Genomic DNA, 26,835 nt, shown 5'->3' on the forward strand with positions numbered 1-26,835 from the left:
GGGGCAGGCGAAGGGGCGGGGAGCGTTCTTTGAATCAAGAGGCCGCTTTGCAGCGAGGTGGGAGGAGGCGGGTTGCGATTTAGGGGGCAACTTGGTGGCGGCGCCGGAGGTGCGTCTTTGTGGGGGGGGGGGCGGTCCAAGAGGGAGGAGGGGGTGCGAGCATCGTGGATCGCCCCCAGACCCAGCAAGGGAGCCTCGGTGGGGCGGACAGAGAAAGGAATGGGATCGGAAAAGGAGAGGCGCGTTGGGAAGGGGGTGTGTGAGAAGCGTCGGCAGGTACCCCTGGCCTCTGGCGGGATGTGGGGGATAATGTTGCCAACTCCAGGTGGGGAAATCCCTGGAGACTTGGGGGTGGGAGCCTGAGGAGGACAAGGTATTCAGTGGGGTACAATGCCATAGAGCACCCCCCCCCTACAACAACCATGTTTTCCAAGGATGCTGATCTCCATAGTCTGGAGATGAGCTGTAACTCCGGGTCCCACCTGGAGGCTGGCATCCCTAGAAGCGGAGCCAATCGGGAGGGATCAGATTTGTGAAATGGGGCCACACGGTAGTTGTTCTGGGGGCTACTGTGGGGAGGAAGAGCAGGTGGGTGGGCCGAGTGAGACTCAAGGGAGGGTCAATTTGGGGAGGGGAAATCGCCTAGGAAGGTTAGTTGGGGCAAAGTGGGGTGGGGGAAACTGGAATGAGGGGCCAAGATGGGAAGGGGGATCTAGCTGTGAAGCAGTGTAGGATATGGTGGTGGTCAGTGTTCTCTCTAAGCTGAGTTAGCGTGAGCTAGCTCACAGATTTTTAGCCTCCAGCGCACACATTTTTGTCTTAGCTCAGGAAAGATGACCCCATAGCAAACTAATTTATGCAGCAGCTCACAACTCTCATGCCAGCAGCTCACAAAGTAGAAGTTTTGCTCACAAGACTCTGCAGCTTAGAGGGAACCATAACGCTGGTGGTGGTGGTTGAGGTCTAAAAGGAGGGATGCCTGGTGGGGAAGGAGGCGATGAGGCAGATTTTTGAAGGAGGGCAGATCTCATGTGAGGCTGAAGTCCAGTGTTTCCAGTGAATTTCAGGATGGATGGGGGTGGGGGGTGGAATAGGGTCTGGCTGACATAGGGGGGAACATCTGGGGAAGAGAGGCAACCAGGGGCAGTAGATGGAGCTGGTTAGGGCCTGGAATAGACTTACTGTGGGGCTGGGAAAAAGGAAAGGGGTGGTGAGTGAAGGAGAAATGCAGAGGTTTGGGGGGGGAGCAGGCTGTGGATGGAGGGGTTTTTTTTTTTGCTTGGGGGACATTTGTGGCAATCAGGAGATCTGGGGCGGGATTTGGGGGTCTACCAAGAATACTTGGGATGGCCTGAGCTGAAAGAAGATGATTTGGGGGGTGAAATGGGGCAACAGAAAGGGACAGGGCAGGTATGGGAAGAGCTGGGATCTGGGGTTCAGGCTGGGGCCGATTAGGAGAAATTAGAGTGATTGACAATGATGGGAAGTTAGGTTTGATAAGATGTTTGGGGTGGTTAGGTTGGAGTATGGGGCCAAGTGGGGCAATGTCAGATTTGAGGGTGGAGTAGGAAATGGCGAGCGAGGGACTGGTACGTGCCCCAACCTTTCGCCCCCCTCAAGTATCTACTAGTATGCCCCAGTAGATGTGGGGAGGGGCCAAAGATTAATTTGCAGGTTGCTGTCCTAGGAGAGGCTGTCCTAGAGCCAGAGTGCCAGGTTACGGGGCAGGAAGCTAACACCTGCACTCTAATCCCTAGGGAGGGTATATTTGGTTCTTATAAGAAATCATAAAGGGTTTCTGGGGAAGATTAAATAGAGCAGTCAGTGCAGGGGAGGGGGGATTGTGATGAATCTAGGGAAGTAAAAAACAAACAAACCGGGAGAGTGAGTTCTGGCCAGACAGAAGTCCTGGCATAGCCTCCCACCCAGTTGAAATATAGAAGATGTGAAGTAATGTGTCTGAGCATGTCAAGAGTTGCTTCCCGTATGGGCAACCATATATGTCCTATTATGGAGGCAAAGGGGAACATTTGGGTTCAAGGATGGAATATGATTGACCCCTAGCAACTCGTGCGTGTGTGTGTGTGTGAGAGAGAGAGAGACAGGCTAGAACAGGGGTGGCCAAACTTGCTTAATGTAAGGGCCACATAGAATAAATGTCAGATGTTTGACAGCCACAAGACGGGAAGGAAGGCAGGCAGGCAAATAGATGGAGGGAGACATGGAAAGAAAGCCAAGTTTAACTTTAAATGAATTCTCCAAGCCACTGGTTGACTTGGCTTGGATAAGTGATTTAAAGAGATGAATGCCTCTTCCAAGTCAGTGGGGGCTTCAAGAGCCACACAATATGTATGAAAGAGCCACATTTGGCTCCCGAGCCACAGTATGACCACCCCTCGGCTAGAAATAGACTGCTATCTGAGTCCCTTCTACTAACTGGTACTTAGCGAACATGGAATGCTCAGAAACGTTCTGTAACTGCTCAGTGGGAAACTGTATGCCGTAGAATGTTGACAGTGTTCTTTGCGGTTCAGCAAATAAATGGTCTATTTTTTTAGGAGGGGATATGCCTGGGATATTTCAGATTTGTTTGCCAATATATATTAATGCTTTGGTAGATCTTTACAATTGATATTTAAAATGAGGTACCGAAGGCTATCAGAGAGCTGAGAGATAACCTAAAGCAAACTGGAGATGGCAGTTGGGGAATAGCAAAAACTCTGATGGTAAAAACACTAATGGATGGATGATTCAGCCAAATCTTTGGCCAGCATGTCTCTAGTCCTCTTTAAGGGCTAGGGCAGGAGTGGCTAAGCTTGCTTAACATAAGAGCCACATAGAATAAACATAAGATATTTGAGAGCTGCAAGACAGGAAGGAAAGAAGGATGGAAAAATATAGGGGGAGGGGGGGAGAGAGGTGGATAGAAAGCAACTTTAACTTTAAATGCATTCTTCAAGCCACCAGCTGGCTTGGCTTGGAGAAGTGATTTAAAGAGAGAAATGCCTTCTCCAAGCCAGCTGACAAGGTGGTGGGGGGCGGGCTTCAAGAGCCACACATTATGTGTGAAAGAGCCACATGTGGCTCCCGAGCCAGTTTGGCCACCCCAGGCTAGCGTCTCTTGATCTCCTCATTGTTTTCTTGGCTCTTTCAGCTCTCTCAGGTCCCAGCCACAATGACTGCAAAGAGTCCCGCCTGCCAGCGTCCGCTCAAAGAGCTTGAGGGCACCTCCAGTTCCTTCACAGACATCGCTGGCCAGCTACAGGACATCGACCCCAGCCGCCTCTCCCTCTCGCCCTTCCTCGACCTGGACACCCTGATCTCCTTGTCCCCCATCTCCGACAGCCCTGAATCTTCGGTGGAAGAACTTCACTCTACTGAGGACGAGGATGTTCAAGAGGAGAACGACTGCAATCTGGTCACGGTGGAAGTTCCAGAAGTGATAGCGGTGGACCTGACGGGTCAGCCACAGACTTCTGTGGTGCAGGAGAATCCTGGTCCGCCAGAAATGGCAGAAGGAGCTGGCCATGTGGTACTGGAGGGTTCTGCTTTTCAAGATGGGGCCCAGGCTGTAGCCATCACGGTGCCTGATGAGGCATCATTTCTGGATACTGTCCAGCCACTATTGGCAAGCCCGTTGAAATCCATGGTACAGCAGGGCCATCTTGAGACAATAGGTGTGCCCGACCGCCACGAGCATCAGCCCTTCCTGGAGGTGAAAGCCGCAAAACGCATTTCCCACCGCGGTGTGGGGGATTCCTGCCATCATTCCCATTGTTGTCGCGGCTGCTCCAGTGACCACATGAAGGCGGTGGCTTCGGCCTTCGTGGCCCTGCTGCTCGCACCGTGGTTCCTCTACGGGTTTTACTACTGCCTGCCTTTCAAAGCTCCTGCCTGTCCAGATCTCACCAGCCGCATTGCATTCGCACTGCGCTCCCTCTTGGTGGCCAGCGTCCCTATCCTGCTTGGTAAAAAGAGGGAGGGGGTGATGCTGGATGTTTGTGGGGGGGGGGGACCTAAGAGGGGGAGCCACTTCAGCCTTTTCATTTTAAAAATTCCTGATGATGTTCTCGATGCTGTGATTGGTTTTCGTGCTCGGGAATGATTCTTTGGTCTGGGTTTGTGCCTTTTTCACACCCCTGATACATAACTAATGCACGCAGTATTGAGAAAAGCAGACATTTTCCAGGGGGGAAAATTCACCATGAGGAAATGCAAAAAATCAAGCCCTTGTTTCTCACAAGGGAAAAGCAAAATGGATATAATTCCATCAAGCTGGACAGCTTGGAAAATTTGATTGCATCCCCAATATCTTTGACAATTGGGTGGGCATTTCTCAATTTTGTAATATAGTGTTTGATTAGGATCGAGAGTCCTAAGTTCAAATCTCCACCCTGCCATGTCACTCCTTGTCTACTTCATAGGGTTATTGCGAGGATAAGCTGGAGGGGATGACCCATGTGCTCTTTGGAGGAAGAGAGCCATGTAAATACATATCATTAAATCGTAACTTGAGAAAGAAGGCGGCATGGTATAGTCCAGCGGTGGCCAAACTGTGGCTCTATTGTGTGGCTCTTGAAGCCCCCGCCGCCCTGTCAGCTGGCTTGGAGAAAGCATTTAAACTTGCTTTCTTTCCATCTCTCCCTCCATCTATTTTCCTTCTTTCCTTCCTTCTCTCCCTCCCTCCCCCCTCCCTGTCTTATTGCTCACAGACATCTGATGTTTGTTCTCTGTGGCTCTTACGTTAAGCAACTTTGGCCATCTCTGGTATAGTCCGATTTTATCAGATCTCGGAAACTAAGCAGGCTCAGTACTTGGAAGGGAGACCACCAAGGGACACTCTGCAGAGGAAGGCAATGGGCAACCACCTCTGCCCCTCACTTGCCTTGAAAGCCCCTTGCTGGGATCGCCAGAGGTTGACTGCGATTGGGCAGCCCTCCATGCACCCAAATTACAACTTGAACAAAGTAGCCCAACTCTTATCCTTAGAGATGGCTTCACAGTTCTCGTCCCTGCTCTTTCTGACAGAAAATCCACACTTCCGTTTCTTTCCTCCCTTGCTGAGAACAGAAGACAGGGTTTTTTTTTCCTTGTGTCTGCGCCATGCTGTTCAGAAGAGCTTTTATGGGCAGTGAAAGAGGGCTCTTTTCTCAGGACCCTGGAGATGCCACCCTGGAAAATGTGCAGGCACACTGCAGCTCTTGTGATCGGTTTTGCTGACAAAACTACTTGCATCTGTTATACAGGGGTGTCAAACAAACAGCCCGGGGGCCAAATCAGGCCCCCGAAGGGCTCCTACCAGGTTCTTGAGCAAGTCTGATTCCTTCTCCCTCTCTGTTGCTTCCTTGTATCACAGCTTGCTTTGCCAGGCTTGCTCAACCACACAGGAGCTACAGAGCAAAGCCTCTGTTTTCTCCATTGGCTGAGGCCTCTTGCTTGGGGAGGAAGGCAGAGAGAGAGAGCTTGCTTTGCCAGACTCTCTCAATCACATAGCAGAGCTACTGAACCAAGCATCTCTTCCTTCTATTGGCTGAGGCTCCTCCCCCTCCTCATCCCCTGGGGAGGGAGGGAAAGGGCCAGAGCTTCCTTTGTCTAGTTCCCACAAGAGAGATACAAAGAAAGCACCCTTTTTTAAAAAAGAAAGAAAAGCACCTCTGTATCCTTTATAAAGTCTGTATCTCTGCCTCCTGGCATTACATTTTATAGCACATGGTCTGGCCCAACAAGATCTCATTTATTTCAGATCCGGCCTTCATAGCAAATGAGTTCGAACCCCGGTAACTTAGATGTTACATAGATGTTCACTTAGGATGCATTTGGCATACAGGCTGATCTAGTTGCATTTCAGTGGGTAAGTCCCAGGACAGTCCTAAGAAGCTCTGGATTTGACCCTTGCCTTTCATGGCTGATCGTACCAAGGTGGGCTTGGTTGGCCAAGCAAATGAATGGGAAAAGCGGGGCTTTTTTTGAAGCAGAAACTCCTTTGCATATTAGGCCACACCCCCTGATGTAGCCAGTCCTCCCAAGAGCTTACAGGGCTCTTAGGACAGGGCCTACTGTAAGCTCTTGGAGGATTGGCTACATCAGGGGGTGTGGCCTAATATGCAAAGGAGTTCCTGCTACAAAGAAAGCCCTGGAGAAAAGAAACAGAATTGGGGCACATTCACTCTTCTGTGAATTCAGATCATCAAGAAAAAAACACATGGTTGCCAACTTTCAAACTGGCTCTTGCAACTATGCCTTTTCACAGACATTTGATCTTCAGCCATGAGTCAGTGATGATGGTTACCTCCAGGAAAGAAAGCCTCACTGTCATTTCTGTAGGTCAGATCTCTGCTTTGAAAAGTAGAGGAGCAGACCGGGGTGTTTTGGCTGATAGGTTGGCAACCCTCAGTACAGTACATGAAATATAAGGCAGCAACAACGAGGAACTGCCAGTTAGCTCAACAGCCAATACCAAATGCTTCACAGCTTGCATATATATCCAGGAGCCAATCTTGAGTATTTTCTTTCTTTCTGGCATTTGTGTGCGTGTCTGCACCTGGAAGTCATGGTTACCTCTAGTGACTGGGGGCCTGGAAGATATTCAGAGAGGTTGCTGAATAAAGCCTGCCTCTGCCTCCCAGCTCTGGTGTTCTAAGGAGGTCTCCTATTCGAGCACATGACAGATTCAGCCCTGCTTAGCTTCTGAGATCTGACGGGATTGGGCTTGCCTGGGTTTTGCAGGTCAGGGTGCCCATCTTGAGTATTCTCAACATTGCTTACTATTAAGGAAGAGCGAATAGACTGTCTTCTTGCAGCATAGTCTCATGCATGTAACTCCCAAATAGTTCAATAGGCTTTAAAATGTATTGGCTTGTAGTTGCCTACTTTCTCAGAAGAGCCCTAATGAACTCTAGCACTTACTTTGGAGCAACATGTACATGATCCAGCTGCAGAAATAATTTGATTCCTGAGCTTTCGGCTATCTCGCTGGCAAATAGGGTTGCCAACTCTGGGTTGGGGAATTCCTGGAGATTTGGGGGTGAAGCCTGGGGAGTTAACTCAGTGGATTATAAAGCCATAGAGTCCCTCCCCCAAAGCAGCCATTTTTTTCCAGGGGAAATTATCTCTGTTGCTGGAGGTCAAATTGTAATTCCAGGTGAATCTTCAGTCCCCAGCTGGAGGTTGGCCAGCCTACCAGTGGCAAAATACTGCCCCCCCCCAAAAAAAGCAGTCATGATGCAGTAATGCATATACTTGGCACAAACTACAGATGTGCAAAGCCCTGAACACCATTTGGAAATAAAGCACAAAAAAAGATTGCATCAAGTTCCACTTTGGAAGTGTTCCCGCTAAGCTGAGTCAATGTGAGCTAGCTCACAGTTTTTAAGCCTCTGGCTCACACATTTTTGTTTTCGGTCAGGAAAAATGGCCCCAGAGCAAATCAATTTATGCAGCAGCTAAATCCCTCGCAAAGTAGAATTTTTGCTCACAAGACTCCACAGCTTAGAGAAACTATTGTAATTTCAGACTTTGCAATCAACAGCTGAATTTGTTTGAAGAGATTCGCCCGGGTTCAGGGATGTAACCTCCCGCTCTCAGAGTCCCCTTTGCTCTTTGCCCATGCATTCTTTGACCTCTTTCTCACACCCTTCCCTTCTCAAACGAGGCAGCTTGAATCCTTCCCTCCCCCTTTTCCCTCCTCCATTTCAATTAGACAGATGCCATTCTTTTGTTAGTTCTCTAAACGGCACAGATGGGAAGAGCATCAAGGGCATTGCTTGGGAGGTGGTTGAACTCCAGAGAACTTTTTTTACCAAGCTCAGCATTCCTGCCTTAATGGGACGTGAACAAGAGCGGCTCCTGCAGAACAAGGAAAACTTGGGCCTTGTTAATTGCAGGGGTTTTTTTGGAAACAAAACTTCATTTTGTTAATTGGATGCTGGGGAGGAGCAAGAAAACCTTCCAGCATGTTTTATCGCAGCACTACAAAGTTTTTGCTGCTCACATATCCTTATTTCTCCCTGACTTCCAGGCAGGAATCATTTTGTAGAAAAATAGGTGATGGAGCTCATTAGCATAACTCATTAGCATATGCCTCCCCTCCCCAGCCAAAAGCAACCCGATGCAAGAAAGGAGAGTCCCGGGCAAGCGAGGCCTGATTGGACTGCCTAGAGATCCAGCCAGCCCAAGCAAGCCTCGCTTACCTGGGGCTCTCCTGGGCTGCCCCCCCCCCCCTGTCAAAAGGCCAGCAAGCCACCCACCACCCAAAATCACATAAGAAGTGGAGACAGGGTGGTGTGGGTTTCTCCGGGGGTTGATAAGGGCTGCTGGGGGTGTGGCAAAGCCCCTGGTGGCTGACCGGCTGCCCGCTCTCCTAATCCAGGGATTGTTATGCAGCTGCACTTACTATTCAATGGACAAGGTAGGTGGGGAGGAAGAGGGGGAACCCTCAGAAAGGTTCAGGAGCTGTGCTCCTGTGAGCTCCTGCTGAATCTGAGGCCTGCTTCTAGGGTTACCAGCTCTGAGTAGGGAAGAGAGCTTCCACAGTTCTGCAGGGCCTGCAACACGTCAGGCATTTGCTACCTAAGATCAATGGCGACAGACACCGAGCCACCTGGCCCATAATAGCAGGACTATTTGGCCCACCTCAGATTGCAGAATGGCAGCGTTAGGACCTATCCGCCATCATTAACATTAACATACTCCTTTCTGAGATTGAAATAGCACCCAATACTGTTTATATTGCTGTTTATGCTGTATTTTTATGATTGAGGTTTATATCGATATTGATTTGATTTGATTTTTAGCCCGCCTCCTTGTAGAACAGGCTCAGAGCGGGTTATAGCATAAAAACAGTCAACAGTAATAACAGTAAAAGATCAATTTAAAAATATAAAATCTTAGATTACAAAGACTAAGATGGCAGAATTCTGCCTCACAAATGTGACTTATTGTCCAGATCCAGCAGATCTTGTAGCGCTGGAATGGAACGAGGGATGGAATGAGGGGGGGATACCAGTTTTTAGATGACTTTTTTATGGAATGCAAGCCGCCCTGAGCCTGCTTCGGCGGGAAGGACGAGATAGAAGTTGAAGAAACAAATAAATATGGGAGATGGAAGTTGGGGAGGCTGACATTTGGGGAGGGACCTCTTCAGAGTACAATGCCATAGAGTCCACCCTCCCAAGCAACCGTTTTCTCTAGGGGGACTGAACTCTAGTGTCTGGAGATCAGTTATAGCAGGAGAACTCCAGGCCCCACCTGGAGGTTCCAACCCAAAAAGAGTAACGTGAAATGAAGCACAGGTATACAGCCAAAGGCGTCCACGTCAAGAGAAACCTCAATAATTTAAATGATTTATATAATGAAAAATTATTTGTAGTCAAAACATATATACCAAAAGCATCAATAAAGTGCAAGTAGAGACCACTCCTATAAACAATTCAAGTACCCATAGCCGATAGTCCATTCTTTCAATTTCAAAATCCGGGATGTGGTATAAAGAGCCATAGGGGAGAACAGAGTCCAACGCTCCAAGTCCTCTTTTAGCCAGTGGAAAGGATGAAAGCAGCAAGGCAAAGGTGTGCAACAGGGATGCGCTATGTGCCCTGTTGAACATAAGGCTTCTACAAGCTTCAAATAACAATTCATAATGGAGACCAATGCTCCAACCATTCTGCAGACAAGAAACGGCAGAATGCTGCTGGAGCGTTGGTCTCCATTATGAATTGCTGTGTTATTTGAAGCTCGTAGAAGCCTTATGTGAAACAGGACATACAGCGCATCCCTGTTGCGCACCTTTGCCTTGCTGCTTTCATCCTTTCCACTGGCTAAAAGAGGACTTGGAGCGTTGGACTCTGTTCTCCCCTATGGCTCTTTATACCACATCCCGGATTTTGAAATTGAAAGAATGGACTATCGGCTATGAGTTTGAATTGTATATGGGAGTGGTCTCTACTTGTACTTTATTGATGCTTTTGGTATATGTGTTTTGCCTACAAATCATTTTTCATTATATAAATCATTTAAATTATTGAGGTTTCTCTTGACGTGGATGCCTTTGGCTGTATACCTGTCCCACCTGGAGGTTGGCAACCTTAATTCAGAAAGACCTGTTCTCATTTCCAAAGTGGAAACAACTGTATTTTTAGTCAGGTCTCTTGTACCTGGCATTACACAGGGGAAGCTGTTGCTTCCTTCTGTCCATTTGTGCTTCTGTCTCCTAAATTGCTGGCGTGCACGGTGTGAATTGATAAGACACTGATGAAATGCAATGGTGTCATGATGCTTTACAGGCAGCAGGCGTGGTGTGCATGAATGAGAGCTCTGGGAAACCACTGTCGAAAGCCATCTCAATGTGCTTTATTGACATTTTTCATGCTGTGGTCTATTTGCAGGAGCTTGTATACATGCTGGCAAAACACTGCTCGATTGTGCGTGCAATTACATTAAGATCTCTTGTTTGCCTTGGTAATTTGGGGAGCCAGAAATGTAAGTTAACTTAACACTTAAGTGCACACTACGCAATTCCAGAAGCCATTTCAGATACTCTCAGAGTTAAACCAGAATTCGGGAGGAGCAGAACACATGCTCGAGCAAAAAGTGTAATGTGAAAAATGTCATTAATGAAACAATTGATTTTGAGACAACAAGCTCCAAAAGCTAAAAGGAACAGAAAGGTACCATTTATACATCCCTAATCAGGGCTTTTCTTGTAGAAGCCCAGCAGGAACTTATTTGCATATTAGCCCACACCCCCTGACATCATCATTGTTTTGCACAGACTTTTTTTGCAGAAAAAGGCCATTTGGGACTTATTTACATATTAGACCACAGTCCTGCCATCACCATTGTTTTGCACAGGGCTTTTGCTGTAGAAAGAGGCCAGGAGGGACTCATTTGCATATTAGGCCACACCTCCTGCCATCACCATTGTTTTTGCACAGGGCTTTTGCTGTAGAAAGAGGCCAGGGGGACTCATTTGCATATTAGGCCACACCTCCTGCCATCACCATTGTTTTTGCACAGGGCTTTTGCTGTAGAAAGAGGCCAGGATGGACTCATTTGCATATTAGGCCACACCTCCTGCCATCACCATTGTTTTTGCACAGGGCTTTTGCTGTAGAAAGAGGCCAGCAGGGACCAATTTGCATATTAGGCCATGCCCCTGACACCCAGCCTGCCAGAACTGTGTTCCTGCTCAAAAAAAAGCCCTGTCCCTAATCAATAAAAATCTCCACTTACAACATTGAAATGCAGCCTATCCGAAAGCAGTAGCCCAAGGAGGAAGGAAAGGGGGGAGGGAATATGCCGGAACTTGTTCTGTGGGTCCTGAGATTCTATCTGGTGGATATTTAGAGTAAAAGCAACGCAGCACATGTCTGTATTTAGTTGACTAGAAAAACTAGGTAAGAGTTACATGGGATAAAAACGTTCTAACTAGTTCTGTGGATCCTGTGAATTTAGGGGGAGGTATTTGTGAGTTTCCTGCATTGTGTAGGGGGTTCGACTAGATGACCCTGGAGGTCCCTTCCAACTCTATGATTCTATGTTTCTAAACTCCATCTTGGTTACTGGTGGAGAGCCAGTTTGGTGTAGTGGTTAAGTGTGCGGACTCTTATCTGGGAGAACTGGGTTTGATTCCCCACTCCTCCACTTGCACCTGCTGGAATGGCCTTGGGTAAGCCATAGCTCTGGCAGAGGTTGTCCTTGAAAGGGCAGCTGCTGTGAGAGCCCTCTCCAGCCCCACCCACCTCACAGGGTGTTTGTTGTGGGGGAGGAAGGTAAAGGAGATTGTGAGCCGCTCTGAGACTCTTTGGAGTGGAGGGCGGGATATAAATCCAGTATCTTCTTCATCTTCTTCTTCTTTTCTTTTTCAGTCTAAGAGTAGAACAAAGGAAAGAAAAGTTCCTCCCTAAATCCCACCCCCTGTGTACATGCTAAACAGCATATAGCATCTTCCAATGTATTGATTAGCCAATAGCTGATCTTAATCCCTATCTCATTAGGAACAATATCTCCTTCTCTCTGGCTGGAAATCAGTGCCTAACACGCAATTGGTCTATGCCAGGGGTATCAAACATGTGGCCCAAGGGCCAGATCAGGCCCCGGGAGGGTTCCTATCAGGCCCACCAGCAAGTCTGCTTTCTTCTCCCTCTCTCTTGCTTGCTTCTATCTCACAGCTTACTTTGCCAGGCTTGCTCAATCACACAGGATGCTACAGAGCAAAGCCTCTGTTTTCTCCATTGGCTGAGGCTCCTCCCTTGGGGAGGAGGGAAAGCTTCCTTTGCCAGGCTCTCAATTGCCCAGCAGAGCTTCTGAGCCCAGCCTCTTTTCCTTCTATTGGCTGTGGCCCCGCCCCTTCCTCATTCCCTGGGGAGGGAGGGAAAGAACCAGAGTTTCTTTTGCCCAGTTCCCTTGATTCCACAGGAAAGATACAAAATGGTGTTTGTCTGTGTTCTGTATAAAGTTTATATCTCCGCTACTTGGCATTACATTTTATGACACACGTGGCCCGGCCTGACAAGGTCTCATTAATGTGAGATCCCACTCTCATAACAAATGAGTTTGACACCCCTGGCTAACTAGCTAACATTAACATACACAAACAACATAACTCTTTTACGACAGAAGGAATGATCTTGTAAATCCTAACAAGGCCATGCCATGTATATTCTGGATTCATTTTTTAAAAGCAAGTTTCTAGTCCCTTACCCTTTGTCACCATGCTGCTGCTTTTAGTAGGGAGTTGCCAAATTTCCCAGAGAGTGATTCTTCTCTTCCCACCTTGCAGGCATCACCTTCCGGTCGGCTTTTGCCTTGTTTCAGGACAACCTTGACCCGCTGTACACCTCCTCCCGAGCCATCCTGCTCCAACAGATGTTTGTTGCCGCTTCCATGGACCAGTTTGCCATCTTTAGCCTCAACCTGCTAGTGACGGCCACTTTCCTCCCGCAGGAACATCTCCGCCTCATCCCAGTCTTGGCTGGGCTCTTTACTGTCAGCAGGTAAACCACCATCTCTCTTGGTTCTCCAACTTGGATTCTCACTGTGGAGCCCTGCTGGGTCAAGTCCAGCACTCTTGTTTCCCCACAGTGGCTCACCAAATGACTCACAAGCAGAGGCACAGAGGCCCAGGCCACCTCATGAGAACGTAAGAGCAGCCATATTGGATCAGGCCAATGGCTCATCCAGTCCAACACTCTGTGTCACACAGTGGGCAAAAAAACCAGGTGGCATCAGGAGGTCAATCAGTGGGGCCAGGACACTAGAAGCCCTCCCACTGTTGCCCCCCACAAGCACCATGAATACAGAGCATCACTGCTCCAGACAGAGAGTTCCATCTATAGCAGGGGTGGCCAAACTTGCTTAATGTAAGAGCCACATAGAACAAACATCAGTTGTTTGAGAGCCACAAGACATGAACATCAGATGTTTGAGAGCCACAAGACAGGAAGGAAGAGAGGGAGGGAGGGAATGGGGAGAGGTGGAAAGAAAGCAACTTTTAACTGTAAGTGCATTCTCTAAGCTGGCCAATAGGACAGTAGGGGTTTGAGAGCCATACAATATGTATGAAAGAGCCACATTTTGGCCACCCCTGACCTAATAGCCACTGATGGACCTCTGCTCCAGATGTTTAGCCAATCCCCTGTTGAAGCTGTCTATGCTTGTAGCTCCCAGTCCACCTCCTATGGCAGTGAATTCCATGTGTTAATCACCCTTTGGGTGAAGAAGTACTTCCTTTTGTCCGTTCTAACCCGACTGCTCAGTAATTTCACAGAGTGCTCGTGAGTTCTTGTATTGTGAGAAAGGGAGAAAATAACTTCTTCATCTACCTTCTCTATCCCATGCATAATCTTGTAAACCTCGATCATGTCACACCCTCAGTCGCTACCTCCCTCAGCAACTGGTACCCTGAGGTACTGAGCTCGATGGACCAATGGCCTGTGTTCATATCCTGTTTGTGGGGGGTGGGGGGTAAGAGCCTAATGGGCATGGGATGGAGCTGATAGAAGATGCACTCAAGTGGGGCAAAAAATAGACCTCCCGCTCCAAATTTGACTTAGGGGCCTGCAATCTCTGCTTCTCTTGGGAACCCAGAAGGTGAAAAACTTTTGCCTCCACTCATGAGAATGAGCACTTGTGGATATGAGCCAAATCAGTCAGGCCAGTGAGAGGAAGAGGGGGGTTAACTTATTGGGAGCAGGGAGAAAAGAAGCCAGAAATAAATGTTGACATGCCGCCATCGCCATGAAGTGATGTAGGCATGTTGGGGACCTCGAGGACAATGCTCTCTGGTTTGTAGGCAAAAATTTCTATGTTAGAATGAGCTTCTGACCATAGAGTTTTGCCCAAAACCGGAGCATCGTCCCTTGTTGTGCCTATGTCACTTCTGGGCAACACAGGCGCATTGCGTTTATTTCCAGCTTGTTGCCCATTTTGGGGGGGGTTAATTCCTCCTGGTGGCCAGCTGCTTGGTTTCTGACAACCGTAGAACCAAGGGTTCCTTCTGAGTTTCTCGGAAAACAACTGAGGCTGCTTCAGTGATCCGCTGTTCACACGACTCACCCCTTTCTCTCCCTCCTGTCTCCTCCGCCCCACAGGTTCTGCTACGGAGTGGCCTTGATCTTCCGCAGCTCCTACCGAAGCTTTGGGTTTGGACTGGCCTTCTTCCCCAACCTCTGCCTGACAGCCTACAATTTCTACTGCCTCTACAACGTGGGCTTTGGTTTCCTTTTCATGCCTGCCCCATCGGGTTACGCCCACCCCACTGCTACCCCAGTGTTACCCAGAGTGACAGTCTCCAATTAGTTGGGGGGAATTAGAGGTGCAGGGTGTGTTTGGAACTCTTAACTGCACTTTCTACAGAAGTATTTGATGGATTTCTTTAAGTACTGTTTATTGTATTTTATTCCTGATGTTGGTTTATTATTAGAAATTTTTTTTTTGTTAAAATTAAAAAAAAAGATTTTTTTTAAAGGTGCAGGGTGTTACCTGCATTCTCCACCATTAATTTGTTACCCGGAGGGGCAGACTCCAGTTAGTTGGGAGGAATTAGCCAAAGGAGACTGTGAGAGAGGGCAACTGGGATCTAAACACTAAACAACCGTGGATTGTCCTTGTAAGAACTCTTGAAATAAGCAGCTGATTTGACAAATGACAGAGTCTTTTTATTAACAAGGAAAAGGGGAAAAGAAAGGTTCTTTCAACAAAACACACAACATTCAAGAGCTAACTGGAAAGGGCAGGGAGGAGTGGGGAAACAGCGTTTTAGGAATAGGGGGATATTTACCAGTCATAGAGAGGTCCATGGACGCACCAGAGCTAGAGAAACAGCCAGCATTTTGTTCTGTGGAGAGAGAGAAAAGCCTGCAAAGTGGGCATGTATGTGGTTGGTACCAGGAACACACACACACACAGAGCTTATTTTTTTTAGGAAAACTGTGCCCTGAGGTGGTGAGAAGGCATATGTGTCCCTTCCAGTGGGGCACTTTTCGAGAACGATCGTGATGACCCAGGAAGGCTTGATCACACAGGCGACACTGAGTAACTCATCACTAAATGCAAATCTTTTCCTGAAATGTGCCATGGACCCAAGGATTTGGCTCAGATTTGTAAAGGATTTTAATGGGGTCTCCCTCTGGCAATCACGGTTGGATCCAGGGAGCTCTCTGGAGGTTCACAGCAATGCATCTGGCAGTTCAGGTTTCAGAATGGACTTCACGGGGCATTGGTGTTCCAAGCACTGGCCACAGCAATGGACTGATACATATTAAGGGAAGTTCACTTTTTGGATTTTTTCCCCATTTTGGCTGCAGTCGTCATGTTTTCCGGAACAGGCATGTCCGCTTTTGATGTGACAACCAAGCTGTTGTCATCTTCAGGGCTGTTTTTGATGGATGGGTTCCACTGTGAAATATGAGAGTACTTCTGAGCCTGTACAGGGAAAGTAGGATTTAATTTCTGCCAAAGTTTGCTAGTATTTTGCCCTGCAGTATTTTCACAGCCGAGTGGCAGGTAAGTAATCATATAGGGCAGGGATGTTGAACTAATTTGTTATGAGGGCCGGATCTGACGTAAAAGAGACCTCGTTGGGCCGAGCCATGTCTGGTTGGGCCGAGCTATGTCGGGCTGGGCCATGTGTGTACCTATTTAAGATTACGTAGCAGAGATATTTATAAAGTACACAGACAAACACACATATATTTTTAAAAACTTAAAACATGCTTAAAGCGTTAGCACTCATTGGTCTTAAAGGTGCTTTCTTTGTATTTCTCCCATGGGATCCAGGGAACTAGGCAAAGGAAACTCTGACTCTCTCCTTCCTTCCCCAGGACATAAGGAGGGGGAGGAACCTCAGAATAGAAGGAAGGGAGGCTTGGCTCAGTAGCTCTGCTGTGTGATTGAGAGAGCCTGGCAAAGCAAGCTATTCCTCCCCCCTTCCTCCCCGAGGAAAGAGCCTCAGCCAATGGAGAAAATAGAGGTTTTGCTCTGTAGCTCCTGTGCAATTGAGCAAGCCTTGCAAAGCAAGCTGTTATGCAGGGCACAAGATTTAGGGAGAAGGAAGCAGATGACATACAGTTGCTTGGGGGCCTGATAGAAGCTCTCCAGGAGCCTGATTTGGCCCCCCAACTGCATGTTTGACACCCCTGATATAGGGTGTTCCTAACTGGGTTGCTGCAGACTCATTAGTCGTTTAAAAATTCCATGGTTTAACAAATACAAAGTTGCATTCAACATGGGTCTAGTGTGTTTCTTCAAGTCAACAATAGAACTGGCAGGGGGAGGCGGGGCAACATCCCTCTGGTCACCAATTGGTCACAAGAGGTAAGATATCCAAAACAATGATGGGGGAAGCTTTAATCATTGGCTGTAAACTAATCCAAGCAACATTTGGGATATGGTAACATGCTCTTCTCCCTCTTCATTCATACTTCGTTTCTGTGCAAGCACCAGTCGTGCAAGCATCAGTCGTTTTCTGTGCAAGCACCAGCCGTCGCATCACAACATTTTCACAGCAGACTTTTTACAGGGTGGTTTGCCATTGCCTTCCCCAGTCATCTACACTTCCCCCCCAGCAAGCTGGGTACTCATTTTACCGACCTCAGAAGGATGAGTCGACCTGGAGCCGGCTACGTGAACCCAGCTTCTGCCAGGATCAAACTCAGGTCGTGAGCAGAGCTTAGGACTATAGTACTGCAGCTTTATCACTCTGCGCCACGGGGCTCTTAGGGAGAAGGTGTAGGAGAAGGCCTTCCATTGCTATTAGATTCAACCATCCTGAGTAAGATGGATCAACAAGCTGATTTGGTATGGATTTTTGTTTCAAAGCTGTGGAGAAAAGGGTTTTTCCCATTTGCGAAATGCAACTCAGGAGGAGGAAGAGAAAAGGAGGAGGAGAGTTGGTTTTATATCCCACCCTTCACTCGGAGTCTCAGATCAACTCTCAATCCCCTTCCCTTCCTCTGCCCACAACAGACACTCTCTGTGAGGTAGGCGGGGCTGAGAGAGTTCTTCAAGAACTGCTGGAGAGAACCGTAACTAGCCCAAGGTCACGAAGCTGGCTGCATGTGGAAGAAGAGTGGGGAATCAAACCCAATCCTCCAAATTAGATGCCACCGCTCTTAAACACTACACCAAATTGGCTCTGGAATGCTGAAAGAGATAGGACCTTTGGCCTGATCCAGCAGGACTCTTCTGTCATCATATATCGTATATCTAACAGTCTTATGCCCATGTCTGTGGATACTTATATATGTGGTACTTAATATCTGCAGACCGGGGCCATGTTGACAGAAAATGGGGCTCTTCTGTGAGAAAGGGAACCGCAAAGAGATAAGGGGAAGCAAGGTGTTACATGTAGCCCTATAGTGTGAGAATGTAGATTTGTTTAGAAAGCCTTTGATGTATGTTGGTTAAAGCATTCATGTTCCCGCCAATGGACATCAGTTCCAATGTTATCATTGTTCAGAACTTTTGGATTATCAAATAAAGCCTTAACATTGTAACCAATGGAAGTCTGCTTGCTTTGAACCTCCACTGTCTGACACTTATATACTGCACCATTTCCTTTCCTAGTTGGAAAGCACCTACCAGAGCAATAAAGTTTTGTTCCACACCCTGGTGTAGCCAATCCTCCTGGAGCTTACAGTAGGCCCTGTAAGAAGAGCTCTGAAAGCTCTTGGAGGATAGGCGACATCAGGAGTGTGTGGCCTAATATGCAAAGGAGTTCCTGCTACAAAAAAAAAGCCCTGGTTCTTACTAAAATGGTTCCATAAATTCAGAGAAGAAAGGTCGTGATACTTCAACTAAATCTCCATGTTTAGAGATACGCTACCTCTAGAGTGCCAGTTTGGTGTAGTGGTTAAGTGTGCAGACGCTTATCTGGGAGAACCAGGTTTGTTTCCCCACTCCTCCACTTGCAGCTGCTGGAATGGCCTTGGGTCAGCCATAGCTTTCGTAAGAGTTGTCCTTGAAAGGGCAGCTGCTGTAAGAGCTCTCTCAGCCCCATCTACCTCACAGGGTGTCTGTTATGGGGGGGAGGGAAGGTAAAGGAGATTCTGACCGCTCTGAGACTCTGAGATTCAGAGCATAGGGTGGGATATAAATCCAATATCATCATCATCTTCTCTAAGCAAGTGCTAGAGAGAGAGAGAGTATGCGGAGACCTTTTACCTCCTTGCTCTGCAGCTTGTGAGCTTCCTTGGGTAGCCTCTGCTGGGAAAAGTATATGAGAAGACGTGGACTTTCAGATTCAACAAATCTCTTCAGAACGAGGAGCCTGGTGCCAAACAGACTGCTTTCATTGCAAGTGGACGCACGACTAGAAGTGAGACTGGCTGAAGCCAGATGTTTATTGCATTCAGGGCCACGCAGCATTAATTTAGGGCGATTAAAATAACAAGGCAAGTAGCACTGGGGTGTTTCTGGAGAGCAGACCACAGGCGCTGCTTCACGGCAGAAGTTTCTGTCCCAGTTCCTTCCTCTGTTCCTCTGCGCTGGCGCGGTTGCAACGGACCAGTTCCAAGATGGCAGCCTCAGATTCAGGAACCGGGTCGGGGGTTTTGTGCCAGGGCCCCGCCCAGTGCAACATGCGGGACGCCAGATAGATGATGCCGAGGACCGGGCTCACGCAAAGCAGGATCACGGCAATCAGGAGCAGAAGGCGCTGGGGCCCCTGGAAGATGTTTCCACTGTGGGGTAGAGAGGTACGAAGCGGCTGAGAACAGGAGCGGGAGAGCTTATCGTAGGCACTGAAGGGCGGGCAGGCTGTACAGTTATTGGCAGTTCCTCCTTGGCACGTGTAGCACGAGCTGTGGCAGGCGACACACGCTTGGACCACACGGGAGGTACCGCCGGGGTCCCGTGAACGACGAGAGTGGCTGTAATACCTGGGCGGGCAGTAGGAGAGGCACAGGTGGTGGAAAGCGTAGAATGGGCTGGTGCATTCTGGGGAAAGAGAAGTTGACATGTGTCAGAAACGGCAGGCGCCTGACTGGACACCTTCCTCGCTTTGGAAAAGATGACACCAGGGGCGGCCAAACTGCGGCTCGGGAGCCACATGTGGCTCTTTCACACGTATTGTGTGGCTCTTGAAGCCCCCGCCACCCTATTGGCTGGATTGGAGAAGGCATTTCTCTCTTTAGATCACTTCTCCAAGCCAAGCAAGGTGCGGCTTGGAGAATGACTTTAAAGTTAAAAGTTGCTTTCCACCCCTCTGTCCCCCTTCCTTCCTTCTTTCCTTCCTTCCTTCTTTCCTTCCTTCCTTCCTTCCTCCCTTCCTTCCCTCCTTCCTCCCTACCTCCCTTCCCTCCTTCCTTCCTCCCTTCCCCCTCCCTTCCCTCCTTCCTGCCCTCCTTCCTTCCCTCCCTCCCTCCCCTCCTTCCTTCCCTCCTTCCTTCCTCCCTTCCCTCCTTCCTTCCCTCCCTCCTCCCTCCCTTCCCTCCTTCCTTCCTCCCTCCCTTCCCTCCTTCCTTCCTTCCTCCCTCCCTTCCCTCCTTCCTTCCTTCCCTCCCTCCCTCCTTCCTCCCTTCCCTCCCTCCTTCCCTCCCTCCCTCCTTCCTCCCTTCCCTCCTTGCTTCCTTCCTTCCCTCCCTTCCCTCCTTCCTTCCTTCCCTCCCTCCTTCCTTCCTCCCTCCTTCCTTCCTCCCTTCCCTCCCTCCTTCCTTCCTTCTCTCAAACATCTGATGCTCATGTCTTGAGGCTCTCAAACATCTAATATTTATTCTATGTGGCTCTTACATTAAGCAAGTTTGGCCACCCCTGAATACCTGATCCCATTTTCTGATGAAGTGTGCTTAAGAGAGTTCTGAATAAAAATTGGTTGGTCTTAAAGGTGCCACTTGACTCCTGCTTTGTTCTATAGATAAGCCAGTGAGAGTGCTGCTCTGGCATCCAATCACCTTTCAGGAGGAGGGTAGAAGGAGGAAAGGGCTGGAGTTTAGTTAGATCTGCCTCGAGGGAGATGCAGAGGGAGTTCAGTTCTGCCTCGGGAAGAGGGCAGCGAGAGCTCAGGTATGGCTCAGGAAAAGAGCAGACAGAGGGAAGGGTAGCTCCACTTGGTAGCGTGGCAGAATGGCTGGCCCTACATTGTAACTGATTGTTAGGCCTGTCTCTGGCAACAGCAGACCTGATGCCATTTAGTCTGACTTTTGGGAAAGGGCAGGCTGCTGTGGGTGGAATCCTGTGTGTGTGTTAGGATCCTACCATGTGGCTAGACAACAGAAGCTGGTTTATGCCTTGTTAGTCTGTCTGTAGCAGTAAAAAAAGAGCAAGAGTCCAGCAGCACCTCAAAGACTAACAAACTTTGTGGCAGGGGATGAGTTTTTCCTGAGTCACTGTGCACTTCTTCAGAAAGCTCATGAAAGCTTATGCCCTGCCACAAATTTTGTTAGTTTTAAAGGTGCTACTGAGCCCTTGCTCTTTTCTACTGTTTATGCCTGAAAGCATTAGGGAAAATTCAAACCACTCTTTGAAACTATGACTAGTTTAAATTAATGCTTCTCAGACATGTTTCTCCTTTGTCTACCTGGAGACCTGTGCTGCTGATCTGTTCCTTGAAACCAACCTGTAAATAAATAAATAAACCTTCTGTGAGGTTTATATAGAATTCCTGTCTCAGTGGTCTCCATATTCTATTCACACAGCGCAAAACTCACGTCGTGGCAGCGAACCCATTCCTATACATTTGCTACCTGAAGGACACCTGGTAACTGAGGGAAAGGTTTGTGGTTCAAAATTAACAAACCTGGTTCCCCAAACGTCATAGGAGGCTGTGTTGTTAAAGTTAATGTTCCCTATTATATTTCTTTTTAGATCTTCCATCAAGCGCTTTTCACTTCTCATTCTGGGTTTTGTAGATTCGGCTTTCAGTGCACGATTAATACATGCAGTGGTTTGTCAGTGCTCAAATATTGTTGAAGAATGCATTGACAGGGAAAAGTTCAGTGTATGGAAATAAAGAATCACAACTTAAATTTACCAAAGAAGGCAGGGAAAGGGGGGATTTTGGAGGTGGGATGGAAGGTATGAGAAATTCAATGGCATCCCTATATTTAGGAAGGGGGCATTTAACACCCACTCTTCCAATCTGATTCTAACTCATCTATCCACACAGTGGTGTATATTAAACTTTAAAAGATCTGGGAATGATTCAACTCTGGATGACTCTCCTCCAGTTTGGTGTAGTGGTTAAGTGTGTTTGGTGTAGTGGTTAAGTGTGTTTGGTGTAGTGGTTAAGTGTGCGGACTCTTATCTGGGAGAACCGGGTTTGATTCCCCACTCCTCCACTTGCACCTGCTGAAATGGCCTTGGGTCAGCCATAGCTCTGGCAGAGGTTGTCCTTGAAAGGGCAGCTGCTGTGAGAGCCCTCTCCAGCCCCACCCACCTCACAGGGTGTCTGTTGTGGGGGAGGAAGATAAAGGAGATTGTGAGCCGCTCTGAGACTCTTCGGAGTGGAGGGCGGGATATAAATCCAATATCTTCTTCTTCTTCTCCATCTTGACTTGGTGAGATTCACTAATCCCTAATTTAATTGCAGTTCTTGTTCCAAAATGTGATACACACAGGGCTTTTTTGAGCAGGAACACATAGAAATGCAGTTCCGGCTAGTTTGGTGTCAGGGTGTGTGGCCTAATATGCAAATGAGTCTCTGCTAGGCTTTTTCTACAGAAAAGCCCTGTGTGAAACAATGGTGATGTCAGGGTGTGTGACCTAATATGCAAATGAGTTCCTGCTGGGCTTTTTCTATTAAAAAGCCCAGGATACATGGGAGCTGTTTTATACTAAAAAGAATTCTCCGCAAAAGGGGAAATGTTTAACTTTTTGCTCTCTGTCCATTTCCCTACTGAAAATTACCCCCTTCCCCGATTTTTCCTCAGTAGGGCCAAAAAGCAATTGGATGAAGGGAATCAGTCACCTTTTCTTAGCCTAACGTACCTCTTAGGGTTGTTGCGAGGGTGAAATGGGAGGAGTAGAGAACATTATTGTCAGCTACTTTGAGACCCCCTTTAGGGATAAAAGCGGAGTATAAATAAAGGGCGAGGCAAAGGTATTAAACCGCTCATCTGTATCTGTCCTAGCACTAATCTCGTTTTCCAAATTGCTGTACTGGTGGCTGCATTTTGTAAAAAAAAAAGTTTATGAAGTTTATACTAATGGCTGTGGAATATGTACTTTCACCCACACAGCATAAATAGGGTTGCCAAACTCCAGGTGCCCTATGGGATGTGCTAAGTATGTTATGTATGGTTTAATATTTTATTTTTATGTACAGCTCATAGAAGCGAATGCGAAACGTGGGATAAAGTACTGCCGCGTCGCGTATCACTTCCTGTGCTTTGCTGTACAGAAGAGAAACTCTTTGGAGCATTGTTCTCCATGAAAGACTTTCCTATTGGATTATAAACTCTCATATGAACATATGAAGCTGCCTTATACTGAATCAGACCTTTGGTCCATCAAAGTCAGTATTGTCTACTCAGGCTGGCAGCGGCTCTCCAGGGTCTCAAGCTGAGGTTTTTCACACCTATTTGCCTGGACCCTTTTTTGGAGATGCCAGGGATTGAACCTGGGACCTTCTGCTTCCCAAGCAGATGCTCTACCACTGAGCCACCGTCCCTCTCCCTCTCGAGAGCTTTGTTCTCTGTGCAAGACTTCACCACTGAAATTTCTACCTACACTCAGCTGTGGAGAGATATTGGTCATCTGTTAGTTTCAGAGTGACTTTGGGTGCAGGTACATGTTCCTTATATACTCTTATTGCGATACAGATGACTTGTAATGATTTTGAATATTTCCTGAATAATCAATGAAGTGCATGATTTGTGTATAACTTTGGAGGCTGGTTTTCATGGAGGTTTTTTCTAGCCTTGTTTCCGTGCTCCATTATCCACATAGCCCTTTGTTGGTTGCTCAGACTCCAGGTGGAACCTGGAGATCTGCTATTACAATGCGTTTCCAGGCAATCGAGATCGGTTCCCTTGGAGCAAATGGCTGCTTTGGGAGGTGGATTCTAAGGCACTGTACCCTGCTGAGGTCCCTCCCCTCCCCTTCCCAAACCTCACCCCCCCCCGCTCAACCCTCAAAGAAGAAAAAGAAGACTGCAGATTTATACCCCGCCCTTCTCTCTGAATCAGTCTCAGAGCGGCTTACAATCTCTATCTTCTCCCCCTGCAACAGGCATCCTTTGAGGTGGGTGGGGCTGAGAGAGCTCTCCCAGAAGCTGCCCTTTCAAGGACAGCCCTGTTAGAGCTATGGCTGACCCAAGGCCATTCCAGCAGGTGCAAGTGGAGGAGTGGGGAATCAAACCCGGTTCTCCCAGATTAGAGTCCGCACACTTAACCACTACACCAAACTGGCTCTCAAAATCTCCAGGCATTTCCCAATCCAAAGCTGACAATCCTAGCTTGTGTGACATTATAAGGCCCAATAGATATATAATGTGGAAATTCTTGATTTATGCAAATATGGCATAACTGAAAATCCACCCACTAGGACAGTTGATTGCCAAGCTTGGAAGAGTTTCATTGACATTATTCGCCTTTGCAGCACCTTGTGGCAAGGATTTGAAGGATGTTTCCTGGCTGCATTTCCCAAATAAAGGTCTTTTGCTGGTAATGGAAAACAAGAGGAAATGCCCCAAACAACTCACCCTGGCACATCCCATCAGCATCTCGCCTCACGCACTCGCTCACCACCAAAGTGGCTGCCCTTCTCACTGCCATATCCTCGTCTGTCCCGTACAGTTTCAATACAAAGTGCGTCAGGAAGCCTTTGGAGGGGTGCCAAAGAAGACGAAAACATGAGTTCTAGGAAGTCCGGACCATGTTTTGCAGTAATGTGCATTTCAAATCCTCAACTTCCAAATTTATTCTTGACTGCTGATGATCTAAACGATTCAGGCCTTGTTTCCAAGTTGGAAACAATGCACTAGGAACCCTTCCCCATTCCATTCTTATTTCTGTATGTTGGTACAGAGCACAGTGCAAGCACACTGTGCCACCAGGTCTGGTACCTGTGCATCCTCTCCCACCCCAGTGTTACCAGTGATAGGGAGATGGGGCAAAGTTCTGTGACATCTCCTTGTTGTGAGCCACCCTGAGCCACTTGTTGGGAAGGGCGGGATATAAATCATTCATTCATTCATTCATTCATGAATGCATGAAAAGAAAAAGGCACTGAGCATTGCAGAGAGACATTTGAAAAAACTAAGTTGCTAAACCAGGAGAAGACTGGGGTGGACAGCTCCTACCTGTGTTGGGGGAAGGTGGCAAGTTTACCTGTGTTGTATGCATCTCCCTTGTTCTCCAGAAGAAGGGTCCAGATGCCACGTGGGTCTTCATCCCAGTAGTGTGTGGACATAAAGGACCAGTCCTTGTACCCGGCGCTACTAGTATCATAAGGCCTAGTGGACAAGGACACGCACTAAATACTGAGCCACCAGGAATCTTCTCATTTTGACATATTTTACTTTTGAATTGTGTATAATCTATTATATGCACAATGCTTCTCATAGCTTCCCACTCCTTCAGTGCTTTTGCATAACCTTCCCCATCTTTATGGATGGAAGGAAGGAAGGAAGGAAGGAAGGAAGGAAGGAAGGAAGGAAGGAAGGAAGGAAGGAAGGAAGGAAGGAAGGAAGGAAGGAAGGAAGGAAAAGAGAAACTTGACATTATCATATTATGATTGGGTTTTTTGCCATGTTTTACTGATGTGCACTTGTGCTTCAAGTGCCTGTGTGCATTGCTAAATCAGACAAGGGAAAAGATAAAACTGACTGAAGAGACAAAGCTGTGCACCAATTCTGCTGTTAACTTTACAAATACTCTTAGCCAGGGCTTTTTTTAAGTAGGAACACACAGGAATGCAGTTACAGGTGGCTTGGGGTCAAGGGGTGTGGCCTAATATGCAAATAAATTCCTGCTGGGTTTTTTCTACAAAAAAAAGCCCTGCTCTTAGCTAAACAGAAATGAAGGGTAAATAGGGCCAAGTGCATACAAACACAAAAATCTGGAACATTACAAGAGAAGTGTTGGATCTTCTTCGTGGTCTCTGTGCATCACACTTGTGGGATACTGCGCCTGCGCGGGTCCCCGATCGGTATCTGTAAGAAGCCCGGGAATTTTCCGCGGTCGGCGCCACTGGGCATGCGCAGGCGTCCCATTGCGCACGCCCAACGGCGCCACCGCGGTAATCCCGCCAGTTCCTTTCTGACCGCTGCGCGAAGAAGCTGCGTTTTCATCGTGTTCCCGGTCGGTGAGCTTCGGGGTTTTTCACCCTTTTTTCCCCCTTAGCCTCTGTATATATATTAGCCTGTTTATTGTTTTTCTTAGAATAGTAGTTAGTTCTTAGTAGTTAGCTAGTTAGAAAAAAAAAAAAAAAGCTGTTTTTTCTCAGGGTGCGTGTCGCGGGGTTTGTCCTCCGGGACTCCCCCCCCTCCCCTGCTCCCTAAAATTTTTTCTCCTCTCAGAGGACTCTGAGAGGACCCTCCTAGCGACCACTGTCTATGGACAGTCGCTGGGGTTTCTTCAAGAGGTGCCAGGCCTGCGGGAAGAAGATCGCCCCTCCCGACGGCCATTCCCTGTGTCTTCTTTGTTTGGGAGAGGCGCACCGCGTGGAGACCTGCCCACACTGCCAGCACTTCTCCAAACAGACAAGGAAGAACAGGGCGGCAAGACTTTCGGCAGCGCTAACCGCCTCGGCACTGAGACCTCCAGTTTCGGCTTCGGTACCGAAAATGGCAAATGCCCAACTGTCGACGGGTCCATCGGTCGATGCCCCCGTAGTCGACACGGGAACGCCGAGAGATCAGCACTCGGCGAAACGGTCCCTCGAGCTGTCGACCGAGAAGCCGTCGAAGAAGCGACGCGAGGAAGCGGGCCGCGAGTCCTCCAAGAAGGAGAAGAGTAAAGAAAAGAAAAAGCGACCTCGCTCCTCTCCTCCGCCACCGGACACGGCGGCATCGACCGCCACTGAGCCGCGCAGAAGGGTTCCTCCCTCTCCGCTCCGCAGCCCCTCGACTCCAGCGGTCGGCGCGCATACGTCGCACAGCCCTACAACTCAGCGGGCTAGCGTCCATCGGCCGCGCAGTCCCTCAACTCCGAGGGCTAGCGCTCATCGGCAGCACACCTCGCCGATCCTCGACCCGAGCGCTAAGGGGCAGCACATTCCAGCACCAGAAGCGGAGATCGACCTAACCCGTCGATCCCCTTCGGTGGCCTCTCGTCGGAGGAGCATCGACTCGGCATCGGACGTCGAGCCCCTACCATCGGCTGACGAGGCGACGCCTGCAGCGCCCAAGCGACCGAGACAAGGGGACCCGTCGGTCGAGCGCGTGAGGCGAACCGACCC

At 48.3% G+C, this 26,835-nt stretch overlaps 2 protein-coding genes across 3 annotated transcripts in view; one reads left to right on the plus strand and one right to left on the minus strand.

Annotated features, from left to right (window-relative positions):
- On the plus strand, positions 1–14,964 carry LOC132567708 (transmembrane protein 79-like). Its single transcript, XM_060233390.1, has 4 exons — positions 1–109; positions 3,155–3,968; positions 12,779–12,992; positions 14,589–14,964. The coding sequence occupies exons 2-4, from the start codon at positions 3,176–3,178 to the stop codon at positions 14,794–14,796; spliced, it is 1,215 nt and encodes a 404-aa protein (XP_060089373.1). The 5' UTR covers positions 1–109; positions 3,155–3,175; the 3' UTR covers positions 14,797–14,964.
- A 3,845-nt stretch (positions 14,965–18,809) lies between these two features.
- The window catches only part of LOC132567057 (proprotein convertase subtilisin/kexin type 4-like), a 39,677-nt gene continuing 31,651 nt past the window's right edge, over positions 18,810–26,835 (minus strand). For both annotated transcript variants that reach the window (XM_060232653.1, XM_060232652.1), the window contains exons 13-15: positions 24,765–24,889; positions 24,137–24,256; positions 18,810–19,434 (exon numbers count right to left, since the gene is read on the minus strand). In XM_060232653.1, coding sequence (XP_060088636.1) covers positions 18,938–19,434; positions 24,137–24,256; positions 24,765–24,889 — 742 coding nt within the window. In that variant the 3' untranslated portion in view covers positions 18,810–18,937. The remainder of the gene's footprint in view (positions 19,435–24,136; positions 24,257–24,764; positions 24,890–26,835) is intronic.

This window comes from Heteronotia binoei, chromosome 2 (genome assembly GCF_032191835.1).
Source record: "Heteronotia binoei isolate CCM8104 ecotype False Entrance Well chromosome 2, APGP_CSIRO_Hbin_v1, whole genome shotgun sequence".
In the NCBI taxonomy this organism is placed as follows: Eukaryota; Metazoa; Chordata; class Lepidosauria; order Squamata; family Gekkonidae; genus Heteronotia; species Heteronotia binoei.

Excerpts from the sequence above, each read along its gene's own strand:
- LOC132567708 (XM_060233390.1), top strand. The coding sequence starts at position 3,176 with ATGACTGCAAAGAGTCCCGCCTGCCAGCGTCCGCTCAAAGAGCTTGAG. Across the intron at positions 3,969-12,778 it reads CAGCGTCCCTATCCTGCTTG|GCATCACCTTCCGGTCGGCT; the intron begins GTAAAAAGAGGG and ends CCCACCTTGCAG. Across the intron at positions 12,993-14,588 it reads GGGCTCTTTACTGTCAGCAG|GTTCTGCTACGGAGTGGCCT; the intron begins GTAAACCACCAT and ends TCCGCCCCACAG.